The sequence below is a fragment of the Chlorocebus sabaeus genome, chromosome 8 (genome assembly GCF_047675955.1).
Source record: "Chlorocebus sabaeus isolate Y175 chromosome 8, mChlSab1.0.hap1, whole genome shotgun sequence".
Classification (NCBI taxonomy): domain Eukaryota; kingdom Metazoa; phylum Chordata; class Mammalia; order Primates; family Cercopithecidae; genus Chlorocebus; species Chlorocebus sabaeus.
Window position 1 is genome coordinate 62,855,720 of NC_132911.1, and position 23,365 is coordinate 62,879,084.

General features: G+C 41.3%; 1 protein-coding gene and 1 non-coding gene across 3 annotated transcripts in view; both read right to left on the reverse strand.

Moving 5' to 3' along the window:
- Nucleotides 1-19,413, reverse strand: part of NSMAF (neutral sphingomyelinase activation associated factor) — a 76,231-nt gene extending 56,818 nt beyond the window's left edge. Inside the window, exons 1-2 of one of the 2 annotated variants that reach the window (XM_008000707.3) lie at nucleotides 18,926-19,413; nucleotides 3,122-3,211 (exon numbers count right to left, since the gene is read on the reverse strand). In XM_008000707.3, the coding sequence (XP_007998898.1) occupies nucleotides 3,122-3,211; nucleotides 18,926-18,984 (149 nt within the window). In that variant the 5' untranslated portion in view covers nucleotides 18,985-19,413. Of the gene's footprint in view, nucleotides 1-3,121; nucleotides 3,212-18,556; nucleotides 18,795-18,925 lie in introns of those variants that run through there. The other variant, XM_008000706.3, reaches the window with a different exon arrangement.
- A 2,047-nt stretch (nucleotides 19,414-21,460) lies between these two features.
- Nucleotides 21,461-21,564, reverse strand: LOC119624981 (small nucleolar RNA U13). Its single transcript, XR_005241140.1, has one exon. It is a non-coding gene; the product is annotated as a small nucleolar RNA U13 (small nucleolar RNA).
- Nucleotides 21,565-23,365: the final 1,801 nt, after the last annotated feature.

Here is a 23,365-nt window from a genome sequence, read left to right on the forward strand (position 1 = left end):
AAGGACAAATACTACATGATTTCATGTAGAATCTAAAAGAGTTGAATTCAAAGAAGAGACTAGAATGGAACTTACAAAAAGGAAAGCTCAGAGCTTTGTTCAGGCAAGAATAAGTTTAACTTTACGAAATTAAAGGGGGTATGGGTGGAAGAAATGGGGAGATGCTGGGCAAAGTGCACAAATTGTCCATTATCAGGATAAGTTCTGCAAATTTAATGTAAAGCTATTGACTACAGTCCATACAGGTATCGTACACTTGAAATTGGCTCAGAAAGTAGATCCTATATGTTCTTACTCCCATATACACAAAAGAAGGTACCTGTGAGGTGATGGATATGATAATTAGCTTGATTGTGGTCATCATTTCACAATGTGTATAGATATCAAAACATCACATTGTATACCCTAAATATATACAATTTTTATTCGTCAATTATATCTCAATAAAGCTGGAAAAAAGGAGAAAAGTACATAAAAAAGGCTTTATTTCTTGAATATTATGTATATGTCTCTTTTATACTAGAAAATCTGAGTCTTGGCTATACTTATTCAATTGTTTTATCCAATTATATAAATACATGTACATGTGTGTATAAAATAGTTTCAAAATAATAATACTAACAGTATACTATTAACAACAATATTGTTACTGGGAAGTTTACAATTACTTTGCATTCTTTTTCAACTTCTTTGCAATTCTGTTTCATCTTACCAGAGATACACAGTCAAATTATTATATTGTAAAGTTGATTAAAATAATTTTCTGTGGCAAACTCCAACTTTATAATTAAATTCATTTGTTTCTTGTCTTTTATTTTTTAATATTAGTTGTAATAAATAGAAACAGAGTTTCGCTATGTTGACCAGGCTGGTCTCAAACTCCTGGCCTCAAGAGATTATACTGCCTTGGCTTACCAAAGTGCTGGGATTACGAGTGTGAACCACCACGCCTGAACTGTTTCATTTTGTCTTTGATTTTTAGGGTTTACTGTTTTTTTTTTTTTTTTTTTTATTGACTGATTGATTGATTTTTGAGACAGAGTCTTGCTCTGTCACCCAGGCTAGAGTGCAGTGGCGCAATCTCAGCTCACTGCAACCTCTGCCTCCCAAGTTCGAGCAATTCTCCTGCCTCAGTCTCCCAAGTAGCTGGGATTACAAGGGTGCGCCACTACACCCGGCTCATTTTTGTATTTTTAGTAGAGACGAGGTTTCACCATATTGGCCAGGCTGATCTCTAACTCCTGGCCTCAAGTAATCCGCCAGCCTTGGCCTCCCAAAGTACTGGGATTACAGGCATGAGCCATCACACCTGGCCTTACTGTTTCTTTTTAAATTTAATTCTATTTAATATTTTGTAGATATTTAAAATCTACAAAAGATGGCCTCTCAGCCTTTTAGCTAGGATAAAGTGTAGTAAAAATCTATAAAATATTTATATGGTTCCAAAACGAAAGTTATAAAATAAGGTACATTTGGAGAAGTCCTCGTTCCATCTCTATATTGTTCTCCTGATCCTTCTGTGTAGATAACCATCTCCACTACCTTTTAGTTTTTGCCTCCGATTTTTAAAAACATAATGATAAATCTGCCCCCTTCTTAGTTTTTGCCTCCGATTTTTAAAAACATAATGATAAATCTGCCCCCTTCTTACAAAAGTAGCTTATGACACACAGTATTCTGCCCCTTGCTTTTTACACTTAATACATGTACAGATCACAGCATTACAAAGAACTTCATTCCTTGTTGAACCTGCATAGTACTCCATCATGTGGCCATTCCTTATCAGTTAGTTCAGTCAGTCTCCTATAGGACTGTTCCTAGTCTTTTGCTAGTACAAGTAGTGCTATAATAAACAACCTTGTGCATATGTCCATTAATATATTTGCCAGTGTCTCTTTGAAATTGTATCCTAGAAGTAGCAGTGCCAGATCAGTAGGTTCATGCACATGTCATCTTACCAGATATTACCAAATACATCCACATGGGGCTGTACCATTTTGCCCTAATAGTTACTTTAAAATAATAAAAACAGGTTTCAGTTTGCTACCTTAGTTGTATTTTAATAATAAACAAGTGCATTTAATTTTAAGCAAGGCATTATGATGATATACGATAGACGAATGTTGGAAGGAAAAAAGATATGGAATGAGGGAAAAGAATATGAGCAAAATTCCAGAGATAAGAAAGCAAGGTGCTGTGTTCAGGGATGAATAGTTGTCTAATTTGATTGAACGCCAAGGAAATAGATATGTCAGAAGCTACCAAACAAAAAAAACAAGTAATTTTTACTTTAGCTTGTATTTAAACAAATACCACATGTTTTTTATCCTTTAAGGAAAAAACCTGAATAAAAATAAATGGATTTATCTGTCAAAGAATTTTCTAAGTTATGGCTTATGGTTGTTAAGTAACCTCCCAAAAGGAAATCATTAGCAGATACATTTTTGCTGGAACAATTTTCATCTTAGTTAATTAGAAGTTGCCATTTTAAGCAAACAAAAAGCTTCATTACTCACTTTTGTACATAGCTTTCAAAAGGTAAAGAAACAATCTGTTTTTATAGTTATGAGTAATAGTTATTAAGATATTGAGAAATCAGATCTTGCTTCTAGTTTAAATCGCATTATTCATTTTGAAAGTGCTGATTTTATACCACTCTTGTGGTTTATAGTCATTACTTTATAACATTGTCACCCAAATAATCAAGAGCAAAAGATACTGCATAACTATAAGAGGGATTCAAGAAAAGAAAGATGGAATGGATTGGAGTCCGATCAAGCTTAAGATATCCACAACCCCAGAATCAGAACAAATGCTTTTCAGCTTTGAAAAATGTTTCAAGTTACAATTGCAATTTTTAAATACACTCTTCTCGTTACTTCCCTAATAAGAGAAAAGATGAAAAAACTTCATGGGAGAAAAAATAATAAACATAGCATAAACTCTCCAAAAGACTCCCCTGGGTTACAACCTTCAATAAAAATCTAAATAAAATTTACTTTAATTTTTTTAAAGCCTAATTTTTTTCTTTAGTTAACACTTATATGATCACACATTTAACTTTAAAAGTATCAATATCAGAAAGGTTTGTCTGTCCATGGAGATATCGAAGCTTCCTTACCTTTCATGGTGACTACCCTTGTGCAAAATGTGATTGGCTCTATGCTGTTCAAAGTAGTACTCCTCCAAGTTAAGCAGCAGCAAGGAAAATCTGGATTCAGGGGGAAAAACATCTTTCAGTTTATTTTTTAGTAAGTATAAGAAGGCAATATATTTAAAACGCCTGATCCCAAAAAGTTTTTCCATCCATGAATTTAACAAACACTTATGAAACATGTGTATCATGCCAGGCAGTCCTCTCTACCCAGTGGCAGGAAGTACATAGATGGGCCTGCCTTGTGTTCAAATAACTACTATGGCAAAAATAAAATCGCTCACCAGGTGGATGTACTACTCTTTTACAGAAACCCTGAATTTTGTGAAGTTAAACGCATCCTTACCTGAACAAAGCTCAGAGCTTTCCCACTTAGGAAATTTTTGTCATTTGTTTCCCCTGTCTGAACAATGCTAGGTTTCCCCACCTCTTCCCTGTCATACCCCCCGCCGCCCCCAACATCTGTCTCATGGTTATCTAAGTTACTCCCATAAGACCACATGCCTCTAGGAGACAGATCTTTTTTTTTTTTTTTTTTGAGATGGATTTTCACTCTTGTTGCCCAGCCTGGAGTGCAATGGCACAATCTCGGCTCACCATAACCTCCGCCTCCTGGGTTCAAGTAATTCTCCTGCCTCAGCTTCCCAAGTAGCTGGGATTACAGGCATGTGCCACCACACCTGGCTAATTTTGTAATTTTTGTAGAGACGGGGTTTCTCCATGTTGGTCAGGCTGGTCTCAAACTCCCAACCTCAGGTGATCCGCCCACCTCAGCCTCCCGAGGTGGTGCTGGGATTACAAGCATGAACCACTGCACCCAGCCGACAGACCTTTAGATATTCCCCTGGGATAACCAGCCCATGCTGTCTATATAATGAGTGTTTAATAAGTAAAATGAGTAAACCAAACTGAATGGGATTGAAATATAGTTCTTTTTAAAGTTGTAAGTGATTTAAACTTTTAAAAACAAGAGAAGATACTAAGAAAAATTATTAATTTTGTTGTATGGCTATAGTAACAAATACATGACAAATAAGTGAAAACAGGCATTTTTTTGTTTTGTTTTGTGATAAGGACCAGGAAACATCAAAGGTATCTAGAGTTACAGGCAAAAGCTTTCATGAAAAGTGTGGGACTTAAGATGGACCTTAAGTTCCAGTGTGTTAGAGGAAGAAATTTACATTAAACATGGCAGATTACACATATATGTTTATTTCCCTGCCTCTTGAAACACCACTACAATGTGAATAAAACTATTTTTAAATGGTAAAACCCCACAGGCTAAAGCCAATTGGAGAGATATTAAAGCAGAGAAGAGACATGAACAAATCTGTGAGAAATGGAAAGCAGACGGCGGGGAATAAGCAGTGCTCAGAAATCAGAACTTCAGATGCCTCCAGAGAAGGCACCACTCAGGAGAAAACCAGTTCAAGTCACTGGACTTCCAAAAAGTTCAGAAACTGCAGTATCAGGTGCTGGAGAGGATGTGCAGAAATAGGAAGGCTTTTACACTGTTGGTGGGAGTGTAAATTAGTTCAGCCATTGTGGAAGACAGTGTGGCGATTCCTCAAGGATCTAGAACTAGAAATACCATTTGACCCAGCAATCCCATTACTGGGTGTATACCCAAAGGATTATAAATCATTCTACTATAAAGACACATGTACATGTATGTTTAATGCGGCACTGTTCACAATAGCAAAGACTTGGAACCAACTCAAATGCCCATCAATGATAGACTGGATAAAGAAAATGTGGCACATATAGACCATGGAATACTATGCAGCCATAAAAAAGGATGAATTCATGTCCTTTGCAGGGACATGGATGAAGCTGGAAACCATCATTCTCAGCAAACCAACACAAGAACAGAAAACCAAGCACTGCATGTTCTCATTCGCAGGTGGGAATTGAACAATGAGAACACATGGACACAGGGCAGGGAATATCACACATGGGGGCCTTTTGTGGGGTGGGAGCTAGGGAAGGGATAGGATTAGGAGAAATACCTAATATAGATGATGGGTTGATGGGTGTAGCAAACCACCATGGCACGTGTATACCTATGTAACAAACCTTCACATTCTGCACATGTACCCTAGAACTTAAATTTAAAAAAAAAAACAAAAGAAAGAAATTGCAGTATCAGGTACCAAAAGGACAGGGTTTGTAAAGCATGAGGGGTGATTAAAAGTAAATGAGGGCAGTGGCCCCCAATTCTTTTCCTGATGGGTTACCCCTACTGTACTCTGGCATGTGGTTTTTCTACAAAAAAAAAAAAAAAAAAAAAAAAAAAAAAAAGGTGGAGATGGTGGAGAGTAGGACTGTAGTGTGAAAAGAGGATGATTATGCAAAACATGAAATAGACGAACACTAGTTTGCTGAGAATTATGGTTTCCAGCTTCATCCATGTATCACTCCAGGCAGGAGTCTGGTACATTAGTTTTGGAAAAAACTAAATAGCCTCAGAGAAAAAGCCAGGTCTCTACTAGTGAAACTCAACTGAAATGGCCCATTCCCAGTGACACAGAATTACATGCTTCACATTTAAATATGAATGAACAGCCTATGATCACAGCCTCTAGGATGAAAGAACAAAGCCAAGGCAAGCAGGAAGAATGCAACTTGAAAGACTAAACACAATGCAGAGAACAGAAGAAAAGGTCAAAAGGTTATAATTAATGTCCCTACAAAGAAGAAATTATATTCATGACACCAGAAGAGATGCTCAGTTAAAAAAAAAAAATAGGCCGGGTGCAGTGGCTCACACCTGTAATCCCAACACTTTGGGAGGCCGAGGCAGGCAGTTTGCCTGAGGTCAGGAGTTCGAGACCAGCCTGGCCAACATGGTGAAATCCTGCCTCTACTAAAAGTACAAAAATTAGCCAGGCGTGGTGGCGGGCACCTATAATCCCAGCTACTCAGGAGGCTGAGGCAGGAGAATTGCTTGAACCTGGGAAGCAGAGGTTGCAGTGAGCCGAGATCATACCACTGCACTCTAGCCTGGGCGACAAGAGCAAGACTCCGTCTTAAAATAGTCATCATCATCATCATCATTATCATCATCATCTGAACCAAAAGAAAAGTAACTCAAAAAATTAAAAATGATAGCAAAAACCAGTTATACCATCCTAATCGGTAACTTGTATTGACCTGTTCTCCATATTTAAATCCATGAACAAGAATCAATTACAGGCTTAACTGCCAGAGTGCAAAACAAAATGTACATTATCAATACTTAATCTGAATTTCAATATAATCACAAGACAGAATTGGAGCTACGCATCCTTCCTTCTCTTTCCTAATCTTCTCACTCCTTCTCTTATAGAGAGGGAAGAATAAAGTAAGTATTCTTCAACAAGACAAGGGCATAATTTCATTTCTATGAAGCACAATAGCCTTCAGAGACAACTCTTCCATATAATTATTAAAACATAATCATATCAACTATTTTAGAACTAAAGTCATCATTTTGGTAAGTGAATTAATTATAGCCTCCTTAATTTATCAATATGCATATTTTGCAAGAAATGTAAAACACATAGTTAAGGGATATAACCAAATCATATTGTTCGAACTTAAAGGATTAAGAAACTTTTCTAAGTCTATATTTTCTTTTTACTAAAGTGTTGTTATACCCGCTTTAAAATTTTTCTATGTAAAAATTATTACAATTTCATGATTTTTAGAACAATGATTTTCGAACTACATTTTATGTATTAAAAGAGTCCATGCTTTAAAAAAAAAATTAAAATCACCATTTTGTAACTGGATGGTCTCATCCATTGGTATTGCATCTGACTGTAAATTATTTCTTTAGAAGACTCTTAGCCCTGCCCCTACATATTCCTAGTTTAATCCTCCTTTGCAGAGGTGTGGTTTCATTCTCTGTACAGAAGTATCCTCACTGAGCAACTCAACAATCCTAAAAAGATGTTTTCCTATTCTCACGTCACCTAAATTTTAAAGCCCACTGTACAACACTTAACCAGAACTTAAAATAGCTAGAGTAACCTTGCATTCCACTCAACAACTACTCAATACTCGGCTGATGAACAATATTTACAGTGGATCCAGAAGGTTTTGTGAGTCAATGCTTTCTCTAACAGACTACACTGTGATAAGAAGTATAACCCAAGCACCTTGGGAGGCAGTGCTGTGACGCCATGACACCTTCGTGATGTGTGCAGAGGCAAAGGAAAGCACAGGAGTGCTGTATATTTGCCACCTCTTCTCTCAATACCCCAACACCAGCCTTGAATGAAGCTAGACTATAGTTCCCCTACTAGAGAGTTGATTTAACTAAACAGGGCATTTTTAAGAAGCTTCTGAAAATGATTTCTGAAATAAGGAAGAAATTAAGAAAACTGTTATAGACAAGGCAAGATCATAGTCCTACTACTCACCACTGGAAACATTCCCCCAGTAATACATTGGATGGTGATATAGTTTGGATGTTCTGTCCCCTCCATATTTCATGTTGAAATGTGATTCCCAGTGTTGGAGGTGGAGGCCTGGTAAGAGGTGATTGGATCATGGGGGTAGATCCCTCATGAATGACTCAGCACCATCCCCTTAGTGATAAATGAGTTCACAATCTGTTCACTCAAACTCTGGTTGTTTAAAAGGGTCTGGGACCTTCCCTTTCTCTTTCCTGCTCTGTCTCTTGCCATGGGATACACCTGCTCCCACTTCACTTTCTGCCATGAGTAAAGCTCCCTGAGGCTTACCAGAAACCAAGCAGATGCTGGTGCCTTGCTTCCCGTACAACCTGCAGAACCATGAGCCAATTAAGCCTCTTTCCATTGTAAATTACCCAGCCTCAGGTATTTCTTTATAGCAAAACAAAAACAGACTAAGACATAAAATTGGCACCAAGGAATAGGACATTTTATTATGAATATACGTAAAGACGTGGAAGCAGCTTTGGCACAGGGTAACAGGCAGAGGTTGGAAGAGTTTGGGGGACTCAGAAGAGGACAGGAAGACAAGGGAAAGTTTGGAACTTCTGAGTAAATGGTTAAATGGTTGTGACCAAAATGCAGATAGGAATATGGACAGTGAAGGCCAGGCTGACATGGTCTCAGATGGAAGTGAGGAAATTAATGGGAACTGAAGCAAAGGTCGCACTTGTTACAAACTAGCGAAGAACTTGGCTGCATCTGTGTCTATGTTCCTAGGGATCTGTGGAAGGCTGAACATAAGAGTAAGGACTTAGGTAGGGCATGTGGCAGAAGAAATTTCTAAGCAGCAAAGTGTTCCAGAACTGGTCTGGCTGCTTCCAAAAGCCAACAATCAGATACAGGAACAAATAAATGACTTAAAGTTGAAACTTACATTTAAAAGGAAAGCAGAACATAAAAGTTTGGGAAATTTGCAGCCTGGCCATGTGGCAGAGAAAGAAAAAGCATTTTCAGGAGAGGAATTCACGCCGGGGGAGTAAGCTATGGAGTAATTGCTTGCTAGAGAGATGAGCATGACTAAAAGGTTGCCACGGGCTAATATCTAAAACAATGGGGAAAAGGCCTCAAAGGCATTTCAGAAGTTTTCAGGATGTCCCTCCCATCACAGAGTGCCTAGGAGAGGAAAAAAGGACTTAGGGGGCCAACCCCAGGTTCCTACTGCCCAACACAGCCTAGGGACACTGCTCCCTGCAGACCCACTGCTCCCTGGAGACCCGCTGCTCTACCTCCAGCCATGGCTCAAAGGGCCACAAGTACAACTTATGCTGCTGCTCTAAAGGTTGCAAAACATTAGCCTGGGCAGCTTCCATGCGGTGTTAGGTCTGCAGGTGCACAGAATGCAAGCATGAAGGAGTCTTGGCAGCTTCCCCCTAGATTTCAGAGGATGTGTGAAAAGGCCTGGGATCCCGGGCAGAAGCCTGCTGCAAGGATGGAGCCCATACAGAGAACCTCTACGACAGCAGTGTGAAAGGGAGAAGCGGGCTGGAGCCCCACACAGAGTCCCCACCAAGTGGAGCTGTGGGAAGGGGGCCACCGCCCTCTAGACTCAACAATGGTAGAGCCATCAGCAACTTGCAACCTCAGCATGGAAAAGCTGCTGGCACTCAACTCCAACCTGTGAGAGCAGCCATGTGGGCTGCACCCTTCAAAGCCACAGAGGCAGAGCTGCCTAAGGCCTTAGGAGCCCACTTCTTACACCACTGTGCCCTGGGTATGGGACAAGGAGTCATAGGAGATTATTTTGGAGCTTTAAGATTTAATGACTGCCCTACTGGGTTTCAGACTTCAGTGGGGTCTACTGCCCCTTTCTTTTGGCAGATTTCTCCCTTTCAAATGGGAATGTTTACCCAATGCCTGTACCACCATTGTATCTTGAAAGTAGATAAACTGTTTTGATTTTATAGGCTCATAGGTGGAAAGAGATGGGTTTAAGATGAGACTTAGGACTTTGAACTTGATGTTGAAATAAGTGAAGACTTTGGGGGACTATTGGGAAGAAATGATTGTATTTTCCAATGTAAGAACATGAGATTTAGGGGGTCAGGGGAAGAATGACATAGTTTGGATGTTTGTCCCCTCCAAATCTCATGTTAAAATGGAATTATCAATGTTGAAAGGAGGGTCCAGTGGGAGGTGACTGGATAAAGGGGGCAGATCCCTCATGAATGCCTCAGCACCACCCCCTTGGAAATAAGTGAGTTCATGCTCAGTTAGTTCACATGAGATCTGGTTGTTTAAAAGAGTCTGGGACCTCCTCCTCCTCTCTCTTGCTCCCTCTCTTGCCATGTGATGTACCCACTCCCACTTCATCTTCAACCATGAGTAAAAAGCTCCCTGAGGCTTCACCAGAAGCCAAGCACATGCCAGTGCCATCCTTCCTTCCTGTACAGCCTGCAGAACTGTGAGCCAAATAAACTCTCTTGAATTACCAAGTCTCGGATATTTCTTTATAGCAAAATAAAAATAGACTAACACAAACAACAATCTCTGAAGAGAGTCATTCAAACATTATTATTCCACCTAAACTAACTTCCCCTTTCTCAATTGTGCTATGAAGTCTTCACCAAAGCAAACCTTCTCCTCTGCCAAAGTTCAGATGAATTAAATCTACTGCCTTTTCCTGACTTTCCTGCATTTTAGCTGACCTCAAACATAGTCAGAACTCTGTCAAAAGAGACGAGATTAGCAGCATGACATTCATGCTGGGGACTGGTGACAACTTCCTCTTCTAGTGGTTTATAAATAATCTGTCTGATCTAGAATTTGCATTCAACCTATTTATGCACATATGTTCTTTCAGCACCTTTTGAAGTTCCTAGATCAATGAAATAACTCTGTGGTTCTACATTCAAACTCTCCCAGGATTTTACACCAGGAGACATAAGCACGTGGGTACCCTTTGCATCTTCACCCATTTTGCAAAAGTTCATCCTATCTCTTTCAGTCTGAAGGTAAGTATTATTAATAGAATACAAAATAAGAGCTTTCTCTGGCAAAAATTAATGTCACACCTGGTACCAGGCTAGGCCTAGGCAGCAGCCCAGTACTTCCTAGTTCCAAAGGCAACTTTAGAAGTTTTCTTGTTTTTATTTTTTTAATCTGTACCATTTTTCAAAGTTTCCACTCATTTGGGGCTTTAATCCTTTTGAAATTAACTATGTATAACCTTGTTTTATATTAAAACTAATAATTATAAACTCAGAGAAATACTACCTGTACAACCATTCTTTTTGCTAGCCTGATTTTCTTTTTCTTTTTTAGCTTCCTTCCAACATGTAAGCTTGCCTGATTTTCTGTAACTCCTCACAAAAGAGCATTTGGATTAGATGTTCTTAATTATATTTTTGACAGTTTCACAAACTTCCTGGGTCAATATGCTTTCCAAACTGTGCAGTAACAGCACCTATCTTTTTTGTTCCTTGGAACTTCCAATATCTGCTTTCTTAAAAATCTAGGTTCTATGTATGACAGGATCCCTCTCAACTCTCCTGAGTTCCAGCAATAAACAACTTGATATGACTGCTTTTTCTGATGGTTCATTTCATTGCTACTTTAATAATGTGTTTTTAATATTCAGCATTAAGTAAAGTTCTCAAGTTTAGGGTAAATTAAAACTTTAACAAAGGAAGTCAATAAACTGTACTTAGATTTCATTAAGCATTTCAGCCAGTATCTCTATTGCCACTTCCTGTTCTCTCATTTACACCAGGTACACAGCCACCATTTCTTCCACCCACTTAATGTGGCCTGTAACAAAAGAACACAATCTTATGTTATCCTTGTTCCTCTTTCCAATTGTGTTCTCTGGGTTTTTCTCCCAGGGTTTCATGGATTCCCCTTCAGATGTATACCTTCTTAACATTCAAAGCCCACTGCCTCACCTCCTAGCAGGTCTTTCCTTTTCAATAGGTCTGCAGCTTTTCAACACTAGATTCCAATCTTGGGTGTTATCTTACCCAACTCCAGTGACACCTAAAACACACATTAATCCTTTTTTGTTAAAAGACCCAGCTCATTTTATTATCCATGTTCTACACATTTGCAGAGAGACATCTGCAGGACTAAATACATTTCTAGTTCCTGTACCAGTTGTTTTCACCTATAAATTACCGGCCCTTCTTCCCTCCCAGAAAGAGTTCTCATGAATTTAAACAATTTCACTCTTTCATCTGACCTTTTTAGCCCTTCCCCTCAGTAATTAGGTTAAAGCTTTCTATCACTCAGCTACACTCTAGAAAATTACATTCTCCCTGACTATGTGAGATGCAGTGACTTCCAGCCAACATGGTTCAGATATCAAAATCCCTTTCACTGACACCATCCATAAAGTCAGTAATTCTATTTTCAAGTCTCAGCAATTTATAGAAGAAATGGTAAAAATGTCATCTATGCTCTCAAAGTCCTCCAGTTTCCTCATCAAGGGTCACAGTGCAGGGCAGGAGGCTTCCACGAGGCTTTTTATATGTACTAATAAGAAGTTAAAAGAAGGAAGTTGAGTTGGAAGGGACAAACAGATAAAAAATCAAGATGAATGCTGAATTACTGTTATCTAGAGCAGCACTTCACAAACGTTAATGTGCACACAATCATCTGGGGATCTTGTTAAAATGCACATTCCCAGGTAGCAGCTCCAGGGTGAGGCCTGAGAATGTGCATTTCTAACAAGCTTCAGGCACACATGCGCTGCTGGCCTGTGGCCCACACTTTGACTAACAAGATTCTGATATCTACATAAAACAGGCTTCATTCATTCCTGACTCAGTCTAAACTTCAAGGATACCATAAAAATAAGCACTGGCCAGTAGCCCACAACCTAGTATTTAAAATAGAAGCAGTATGGTACAGTGGAAAAGAGGACTTAGATCAGAGAACATTTGTTCTAGCCTTAGCTCAGCTTGGATCCAAATTTTCCAAAACTATTTCAGCTTTAGGAAGTTGAAGCAGGATAGATGAAGAAAAAACAATCTGTATCTAGACAGCAAAACACTACAGAAAGGAGATCTTAAAAGCAGCCAGAGAAAAGACAGATTACCTACAAAGAACAATCAGACTTAACAATATTGGTTTGTTGCAGGCTGGTCTCCCAGAAGAAAAGGTGGCCTCCCGCAAAGTTTCAGGGAAAACTGCTACGACTGTGTTTAAGGTAATCAAACCTCATTAACCACAAGGCTTGAATCCCAGTCCCCTAGCCTGCCAGGAAAAAGGCTGGTGTTTCCCCAATCAGGAACAAACCCTGCCACATTATACAGACTTAGCCGAGTCAAGCCAACAAGGGGGTGAGGATATCCTGCAGCCACAAATGCTGAGCTGAGTGACCCAAGGTTCCATCACAGTATGATCCTAATGTACTCTGGCCCCAGTCACTCCCTGGAGTGTTGGCTTCTCCTGGAGTCTGAAGCTGGCCCAGCCAGGTAGCTGAACTTTGCCCCAGGGGAACAGGGCGCAACTATCACTGACCTTTCTCTGTGAGGTACCCCCCAACACCCCTGAGCACTCCAGCAAGTCTGGTGCATATTCCCTGGCCCTTTGCATTTGTTTGGATAATCTTCAAAATGCTGAGAAAATTAAACATCTAGCAAAACGGATTTTCGACGCAAAAGCAAAATAAGGATATGTTCAGACAGACAAAGACAGAGGTGGTTTATCATCATCCAGCCCTGATCAGAGGAAACTTCTAAAGGATATTCTTCAGGAAAGAGAAAATAATTCCGTAACAAGGACATGACACGTAAGGAGGAGTACTGAACAAAAACAATGGTAAATATGCATGTAAAACTACAGAAGCATGAACCGGGCAATTAGTAATGCACAATCTGTAGGTTTAAAATAGAGATAAAAAACACCGGACAATAACAGACTGTAATTGAGAATGGGGGGACGGGAGTTAAGTGTTCCAAGGTTGTTACATTGGTAGAGAGGAGAATAAAGATAATGCTTAGCTTCAGACCTTAAATTTAATATACTAACATTTTCAGGATAAGCATTAGAAAAACAAATAAAACATGTAACTTCCATACTCTTCGGAGAAAAATGAAAGGGAGCAAGGGGGACTTATTTAATCCAAAGGAAGAAGGGAAGGAAGGCAAAATAAAAGAACAAAACTAAAAAGCAAAAAGTGAATTCAGACATATTTGTAATAATAAATTAAAAATGTAAATGTAATAAAAAATGACTAAACTAATTCATTAGGATAAAAATTATCAAAATGAATCATTAAAAAAAAGTCCAAGTATAAGGTATTTACAAGAAACAGGCCTAAAGCCTTAGGACACAGAATAGTGAAAAGTGAAACAATGGAAAACCCCATACAATGCAAATAACCAAAAGAAAACTGATATAGCTATATTAATATCAGACAAAATAGAAAAAAAAATTACTAGAAGTAAAGAGGTCATTATAGATTGATAAAAAATTCAACTCACCAAGAAGATAACAATTCTTAGTTACTTACTGAATACAAGTTAAAAAAAAATAACAAAAAGATAATTTTCAAAATCTATGAGTTGGACATTTTAAGAAACAATTCTAAATTTCTGATGGTTAAAAGATGAAGTGACAACCGTATTTAGAAGAAAAATAGCACTGAATTTCTTAAATGACCATTCCTATTTTATATCACATAAAAAAATTTTTAACGAAAATTATACAGTATACATACTCAAAATCCATTTATGGATACATTCCTGTGATTTCTCAGTGGTAGCCACTTAGAGGTTAATTTGAGATAAAAGGGAAGTAAATGGGTAGGCTAGTAATACATTTTGGGTAAAGTCAATATAGATTCTAAATTAACCAAGAGATTTGCAATATGTATTTCCTCTCCTGCTGTTTTCCATGTGAGAAAAATAAACCCTATTTATGTAAGTCATAGTCAGGTAGATTTACTGGGATCTATCGGCATTGCTGACTAATTAAGTCCTGACTTTACCTTCATTTATCTCCATTTTCTTTTTTCTTTTTTTTTTTTTTTTTTTTGAGACGGAGTCTTGCTCTGTAGCCCGGGCTGGACTGCAGTGGCCGGATCTCAGCTCACTGCAAGCTCCGCCTCCCGGGTTTACGCCATTCTCCTGCCTCAGCCTCCCGAGTAGCTGGGACTACAGGCGCCCGCCACCTCGCCCGGCTAGTTTTTTGTATTTTTAGTAGAGACGGGGTTTCACCGTGTTAGCCAGATGGTCTCGATCTCCTGACCTCGTGATCCGCCCGTCTCGGCCTCCCAAAGTGCTGGGATTACAGGCTTGAGCCACCGCGCCCGGCTCCATTTTCAACACCTGGTATATTCCACAAACAGATCTGAAAAGACTGGGATGATAAGCCTTAGAAAGATTAAACCGAAGTATCACAATCACTTTGCCCTCTCACCAAGTGCTTTTAATAAAATAAATATAGACACAATTGATTAAACAAACATTGAGTAACAGAAAGGCCGGGCGTGGTGGCTCACCTGAGGTTGGGACGAGACCAACCTGACCAACATGGAGAAACCTCCTCTCTACTAAAAATACAAAATCACCTGGGTGTGGTGGTGCATGCCTGTAATCCCAGCTACTCTGGAGGCTGAGGCAGGAGAATCACTTGAACCCGGGAGGCGGAGGTTGCAGCGAGCCAAGATTATGCCATTGCACTCCAGCCTGGGCAATAAGAGCAAAACTCCGTCTCAAAAAAAAAAAAAGAAAGAAAGAAAGTTAATAAGTTAATATTAGCATAATCAAGAGTATTATATGCTCATGGAATGTCCGAAACAAAGTTGAAACTTCAAAGTGCCTGTTTTTTTGCGATAGGGTCTCACTGTGTCACCCAGGCTGGGGTGCAGTGGTATGATCATAGCTCACTGTAACCTTGGACTCTTGGGCTCGAGCAAGCTTCCCACCTTTTAATATATTTCATATTAAAATAGAAATGTCTTAAATAGCAACTGTTGGTATAATATCCTCATCTACTAATCCACTGTATACACCTGCCATCCCTGACAAATCCAAGGACGATATGTGAATTGCCTTTAAAAAATGTTTCAATTTACCCTCACCAACACCTGCACAGGACATTTTTTAAAAACAATAAAATCAATATGGTTCCTGCCATCTACTTTTTTTTTTTTTTTTTGAGATGGCCAGGCTGGAGTGCAATGGCGCCGTCTCGGCTCACTGCAACCTCCGCCTCCCAGGTTCAAGCAATTCTCCTGCCTCAGTCTCCTGAGTAGCTGGGACTACAGGCGCAAGCCACCACGCCTGGTTAATTTTTGTATTTTTATTAGAGATGGGGTTTCACCATATTGGCCAGGCTGGTCTCGAACTCCTGACCTCGTGATCTGCCTGCCTCGGCCTCCCAAAGTGTTGGAATTACAGGCGTGAGCCCTGCGTCCGGCCTGCCACCTAAATCTTAACCAGGATATAAGTATACTGAATTTGAATGGCCAAGTGTCTGTTTGTTTTCTAATCCTTAAAATTACCAAAGCATTTATTTATAAACATCACCAATAAATGGCACCACTTTATAGTTATTCAAACCAGAAGCCTGAGAGTAGAATTTCCATGTTTAGCAAATAAAAATATCATATGCCCAGTAATATTTGAATTTCAGATAAATAATACACTTTAAAAATGTTTAGTATAACTATATCCCAAATATTGCATCTACTGTTGAATTTACTTATACTAAAAAAATTTTAGTGTAAGTATATACCAAATATTGCATATGCCATCACATTTATTTATACTAAAAAATTATTCATTGTTTATCTGAAATTCGAACTTAACTGGGTGTACTGTATTTTATCCAGTAATCCCAGCTGGAATTGTTCCTCTATCACCTCTCACATACAATACACCACACCAAGACCTGTCAATCACACGTCCTAAAAACATCTAGAATCCATCCACTTTCCTCCATTTATTCTGCCACCACCTTGGTCTAAACCACCAACGCAAGAATCTCCTAGTCCATCTCTCTGCTTCTGCTTTTGCAGAAATATCACTCCCTTTAAACACAGTACATCAACTTAATAAGAAGAGAAGTAAATGCTAATTTCAAGTTTCTTCTTTTCTGGGGTCAATATTTGGTAGCTCTGGAAATCTAAAATCCCTTAATTAGCATTAGAGTCGCCAGTGAACTTACAATGAACAAGTTGAGGCCATTCATGGGTAACCTCTGAAACAATCCCTCTTCAAGTTTTCCAAGGAAAGTAACAATTTTCTTGGGTATGCTGAAGCCAATGACCAGTCCAATCCATTTGCTAATTTGTGTTTATGTAACACAAGGGGATAAACCAGGAAAAATCTGGGCAGAAATGGTAAATCTGGGGCTCAATAAAGTTGCCTTAAAATATTCTTGTTTCAGAATGAATTCTAAGATTTATAAAGAGATTCCTTGATTCTAGTGCACACCTGATGTGAGACATTCCGGTCATTCAAATGCATATTCTATGCATTGAATGGCGTATGCCCATCAGCCCAGGTTGCTAAGTCGTGGGGCAGAGCACTAAACAATTTGGGCACTCAGCAAGTTAGAATTCAGATAAATATAAAACACGTGGAGCCAACTTTTTCAGATGACTGATGCTCAGGAACAGCTGATGCCTCCTGACTGGATAGATAAATGTTTTGGTTGTGAGAGCTAGAGTTCTCTCTGAACACTGCCAGCCTATCACGTTGTTGTCTAATCATCGAATTCTAACACAGCAACATATACACGGAAATGTAAGTACAGGTTTCAAGGTTTGTGTGACACTACAGAGCTGTGAACTAGCCAAACTGAACACCAATTACTTCCATCGAAATAACAACCAGAACCAAGGAAAAAATGTTTCCCTGTATATCAAAGAGGCCACAGTATTGGCACGAATGACTCATATCATAGAACATGACGGCAATTTAAGTGTGTCAAAGTTCTCACAATTTAAATCTGAATGTTCACCCACCAACATGTCTTAATATTGTTGATACTAAACAAGGAAACTCCACTCAAGCTCTTTCCACAAGAAAAACGCATTACCAATTCAGTCAGAAGGGTATCCCCAAGTATGAACTACATAGTTGGGGCTCAGTTATTTAATACACAAGCCATTCTGTGACTAAAACCTAATCACATCACCAAAAACATTTTTGGAAGCCACATGTGAGATATGTTTTCTGTGTATCGTATCTTCTTCTCTATAGTAGAAAAATGACATTTCGGACGGTGGATACACTGGTTAGACCAACATTATAGATTAGAGGAGGATGAATGTCTGGATGAAAGGGGTCGAGTCAACCCAAGTGTAGACAAATCTTGAAGTCTGCACTTGTATTCCCACGTGTAACCTGCTTTGCCGGTATTCACTGATGAGACAACGTGACAGGCTAGCAGCACTGGAAAATCTGTAGCTCTCACAATCAAAACAGTGTGTTTGTAAAATGATTCAGCCCCCCCCCCCGCCTTTCCTTTTGGCCTCTGAGCTGCAGACCCAGCAAGTTGTTTCTGTCACCAAAAATGCGCTTGGAACTATACATAGAGCCGAAATGAGCTTTCTTATGAGACTTCCTTTGGGGACAGGTCCAGAATCTCTGAAAGGGAACTGCTGCTGCGAGACAATTTTAGCTGCAGGGATTCCAAATCCTTACTGGGATGCCGGTGACAATGAGTGCTCTGCTGCCGCACCGCGATTTCACTGCAAAGCTTTCCCACACAAGGTCCACGGCGCGGGGAGCAAGTGTTTGCGGGGCAGGACCTTGGCTTTCCTCAGAATCAGGCCTTTCCGGAGGCCCTCCTCCCAGCCTTCCAGCGCATGGAGCTAGTCCCGTGTCTAAAGGAGTCGGTAGGAAAAAGGCGCAGTAATGCGAGTGGGTGGTCGCCGGCCTGCTCCGTGCCGCCCAAGCGACCAACTTTGCGGCGCCGGCACCAAGTGCCTGGACCCGATTAAAAGGGAAGGATTAGAAAGGGGGTGCCCGCCGGGCAGCGTACTCACCCTCCCCAGCGAACGCCGGGGCAAGGAACCGCGCCGCGACCCCGCGCGGCCTTCCGGGTGAGCTGCCCGCGGCCGCCGGGACTGTATGGCCGGCCGGCTCGGCGTGCTTCGGCTGAGCGGTGGGATCTGGCCTGGCCCGTCATCGGCTTCCTGTCCCCGGCAGGCTCTAGCCCAGACCAGGCCCCCGGCCTCTCACCCCGACCTCGGGTTTCCGCCACAGCCCCCAGCCCGGGCCCTGGACACGCGTCCGGCCCCTGCCTCCGTGCCCGGCCCCCACGCCGCCTCCCGTCCCTCACATCTCCGGCCGGCGTCCCCACGACCGGCCCCGACCATGCCCCCGGCTGGGCCCTTCTTCAGCTGGGCGCGCACCTCTCCTTGGAGTAGAGCTGCAGCTGCTGCTCCTGCTGCTTCTTCCGGATAAACGCCATGGAGGGCAGGCGCGGGCGGGCGCGGAGCGCACAGGCAGGCCCCACCGCCGCCCGCCGAGGGGGTCCGGAGGAGCCGGGGAGGGCGGACTTGGCGGCCGGCTGGGGAGCGCGCGGCTGCCGGCCTGGCTTCCCGTGCGGCGCCGCTGGGCGGCCGAGAGCCCGACGCGGCGTCCCGGCCGCGCTCACCGCAGCATCCTCGCGTGGGGACTCCGGCGGCACCGTGACTCAGGCCCGGAGGAGGGGCGCGCAGTGGCACGAGGCGCCCCAAACTCAGGATGCCTCAGAGAATCGCCAGGAGCAGCGGCCAGACTAGGATCCGACATCACACACTAAATGTTTCACCACTTTACCAACTATTGCAGGCTGCGTTTTAAATATTTTACGCATAAAAAGGGATGCTGGCCCATAAACCACCAATCTGTTGGCCACAAGGAGTTGAAATAACAATGTTTTCGGTCCTCAATTGTGGAAGAAAAAAAAAAGACGGAAGTAACTATTCCAAATACACCAGGAACAAGTGGGGATTTATAGCCAAGGAGCAAGGAGCAGCTGTTCGGAAAACTGCTAAGAGGAAACATCAATTCTAGGGGGAATTCTGGCTGAACCAACCTAATAGGAATCCCAGTGAAGGCAGGCCAGGGGGTCAGATACCAAGGGTAGGGAATAAAGAATTTTGATCACATATGGAAGGTGGGGGATTCTTGCTAAACTGCCGTGGCAGTGTTACTTCCTAACACTGCATTTACAAGGAAGTGCACACAAGGACCTGGGAGAAGATTCAGAAGCCTAACTGAAGTTTGGCCAAGCAAAGAATCTTTAACACAGTCTCTTGATTGTTGAAATAATTGGTCACATGACTTTTTTTTTCTGTATAACAGCTTTAGTAGGATATAACTCACATACCAAACAAGTCAACCATTTAAAGTGTACCATTCAGCGATTTTTAGTATATTTCCAGGTATGTTCAACCAATCACCACACTTTGAGAACATTTTCATCACATGTGAAAGAAACCCATGCCCTCTAGCTATCCCTCTTCCTAACTCTACCCTCCAAACCCCAGCCCTAGCAAACAATAATCAATTTCCTGTCTCTATAGGTTTGCCTATTCTGGACATTTCATATAAATGCAGCCATACAATATGTGGCCTTTTGTGTCTGGCTTCTTTCATTTAGCATAATGCTTTCAAAGTTCATCTATGTTGTAGCATGTATCTGTACAGTACTTCGTTCCTTTAGATTGCTGGAGCATATTCTGTTGCATTTTGTTTATCCATTCACCAGCTGATGGACATTTCAGTTGTTTCCACATTTTGACTATTGTGAATAAGGCTGCTGTACATCATGTACAGTTTTTTTTATGGACATATGTTTCCATTTCTGTTGAGTGGAATTGGCATATAAGAGTGGAATTGCTGAATTTGGAGGCGAAAGCAGCTCCATCTTGGAAGCTAATCCTCCGTGCTGGCTTCTGATTAACCCCTGTTCTGGGAAGTCCTCTAAGATTTCTACTTTATGTGTTGTTCCTTGAGTAAGAGCAGGTGTCTACCCAGTATGTCCTGTCCTTAGTTCAAACAACCTTGATGTTATTACACTTCAATTGTCCTACACATCCCTTCTGAACCACCCCTCCTCTATGGTATATAAGCCCTAAGGGACTGGAGTGATGGCTCGTGCCTGCAGTCCCAACGCTTTGGGAGGCTGAGGCTGGAGGATTGCTTAAAGCCAGGAGTTCGAGACCAGCCTGGGCAACAAAGCAAGACCCTGTCTCTACAAAATATAAAAAATAAAAATTACTTAGGTGCAGTGGCACATACCTACAGCCCCAGCTACTGGAGAGGCTGAGGCAGGAGGATCACTTGAGTCCAGGAGTTTGAGGCTTTTGTGAGCCATGATCGTACCACTGCTCCCCAACCTAGGCAATACAGAGAGAGAAAGAGAGAGAGAGAGAGAGACCCTGTCTCAAAAAAACAAAAAACAAAAAACAAAAAAAACGCATTGAGTCCGGGGTAATGGCACAGCAATCCACCATCTCATCTTGCTGCCCAAGACACAGACATGGACATGGCTTCTGTTCCTAGTCGCTAATTAAATGTTTCTTCCCAAGGAACTGTATTTGTTGGCCTCTTTCTTCCACCTCCCGGCATCCTGGGACTTTGAGATAGATTTGTATAGACCTGCCACCACAGAACACCAGGTCACGTGGTGACTCCATGTCTAAATGTTTGAGAAGCTGCCAGACTGGTTTCCAAAGTGGCTGTACCATTTAACATGCCCACCAGCAGCGTAGAAGGGTTCCAGTTTCTCTACATCTTCGCCAGTATTTGTTATTACCTGACTTTTGTTTAGAGCTATTCTAGTGGGTATGACTGGTATCTCAATGTGATTATAACTTCTTAATATATGCTGAGAATGAGCCTCTGATTGTTTACCTTTGAGGGATTCTTAAATAACAAGCCTCTAAGTTTCTTTTTCACGTTAAGCAGGTAATGTCCTAAACTCATAACAAGGTTCAAGGATGGCACACCTCACAGCTGCACACGAATACCCAATCATCAGACTTATGAACTACAAAAGGATCCAAACCTCTAAATTGTATGCTGTAGAAACATATCTCATACTGTCTTAAGGATCAGGTTTTGCAGGGTTACATTTTTTAAAGCTTCAGGGTAATGTTCATCTTAGCTTTCTCTAGTAAGTCGCAGGACTGTGAAGAGAAGGCAGGGAAACCAAGAATAAAAACTAGGCTGGGTCTTTTGAATTTGACCTCTAGCAGCACTAAACAAAATGTTATGTCTAGTGAGGACACCCATTAAAAATTTTGGGAATGAATGAAGGTGCCTGGGTACCCTGTGACTGTGACTGAGTCCCTTCCATGTGTCCAAGTCCTGTGCAGAACCTGTAACATATTAGGTCAGCATTCCTGGAGGAAATTGTGATGCTGTCTGGTAGCCAAGAAATAAATACATGAACAGGTACACAATGAAATAAGACAATAAAATTTGCCAAAACGTACATGATAAACTTCTTTATGAGAAGTACTACAAACATTCTGTGAGTTCAGAGGAGAGAGATTAATTTGACTGGAATAAGGAAAAAACAGTAACAAAAACCCAGAATGTAAATTATCTTCTTGAAGTTAAGCATTAGAGGAAGATTACATGTGATCTGATAGGTAGAGAGTGTTAAAGAATCTCTCCTTAACCCAACTCTAGCCAAATTCCTCTGAGCCCACTTCTCAACTAGGCATCAGCCTTGGCCTATAAAAACCAGACTCCCAGCACAAAAAATTTAGTCCACTCCCCATCCCCCACATTAAAAGACTTAAAAAAACAAACGTAATTTCTAACAGCTTGAGGCAACATCCCTAGGATAACCCAGCCCACCTTAATGTACCTGTCTGAGAAAGCTCAAAGCAATCAAAGTAATTTACTACTTGTGCCAGGCATGGGTGGCTCACGCTTGTAATCCTGCAATTTGGGAGGCCAAGGTGGGCGGATCACTTGGGGTCAAAAGTTTGAGACCAGCCTGGCCAACATGGTGAAACCTCATCTGTACTAAAAATACAAAAGATTTGTCGGGCGTGGTGGCGGGCGCCTGTAATCCCAGCTGCCATGCGTGTCCGTGTGAAGAGACCACCAAACAGGCTTTGTGTGAGCAATAAAGCTTTTTAATCACTTGGGTGCAGGTGGGCTGAGTCCGAAAAGAGAGTCAGTGAAGGGAGATAGAGGTGGGGCCGTTTTATAGGATTTGGGTAGGTAAAGGAAAATTAGTCAAAGGGGGGTTGTTCTCTGGCGGGCAGGAGTGGGGGTCACAAGGTGCTCAGTGGGGGAGCTTTTGAGCCAGGATGAGCCAGGAAAAGGAATTTCACAAGGTCATGTCACCACTTAAGGCAAAGACCGGCCATTTTCACTTCTTTTGTGGTGGAGTGTCATCAGTTAAAGCGGGGCAGGGCATTTTCACTTCTTTTGTGACTCTTCAGTTACTTCAGGCCATCTGGGCATATACCTGCAAGTCACAGGGGATGCAATGGCTTGACTTAGGCTCAGAGGCGTGACATTTCTGCCTTCTTATATTAGTAAAAATAAAACAAAATAGTATTGAAGTGTTAGGGCAGCGAAAATTTGTGGGGTGTGGTATGGAGAGATAATGGGCGATGTTTCTCAGGGCTGCTTCAAGCAGAATTAGGGACAGCATGGGAACCTAGAGTGGGAGAGATGAAGCTGAAGGAAGATTTTGTGGTAAGTGGTGACACTATGGGTTGTTAGAAGGAGTATTTGTCATATAGAATGATTGGTGATGGCCTGGATGCGGTTTTGTATGAAATGAAAAACTAAACAGAGGACACAAGGTCAGAATAAGAAAAGGAGAAAAAATAGGC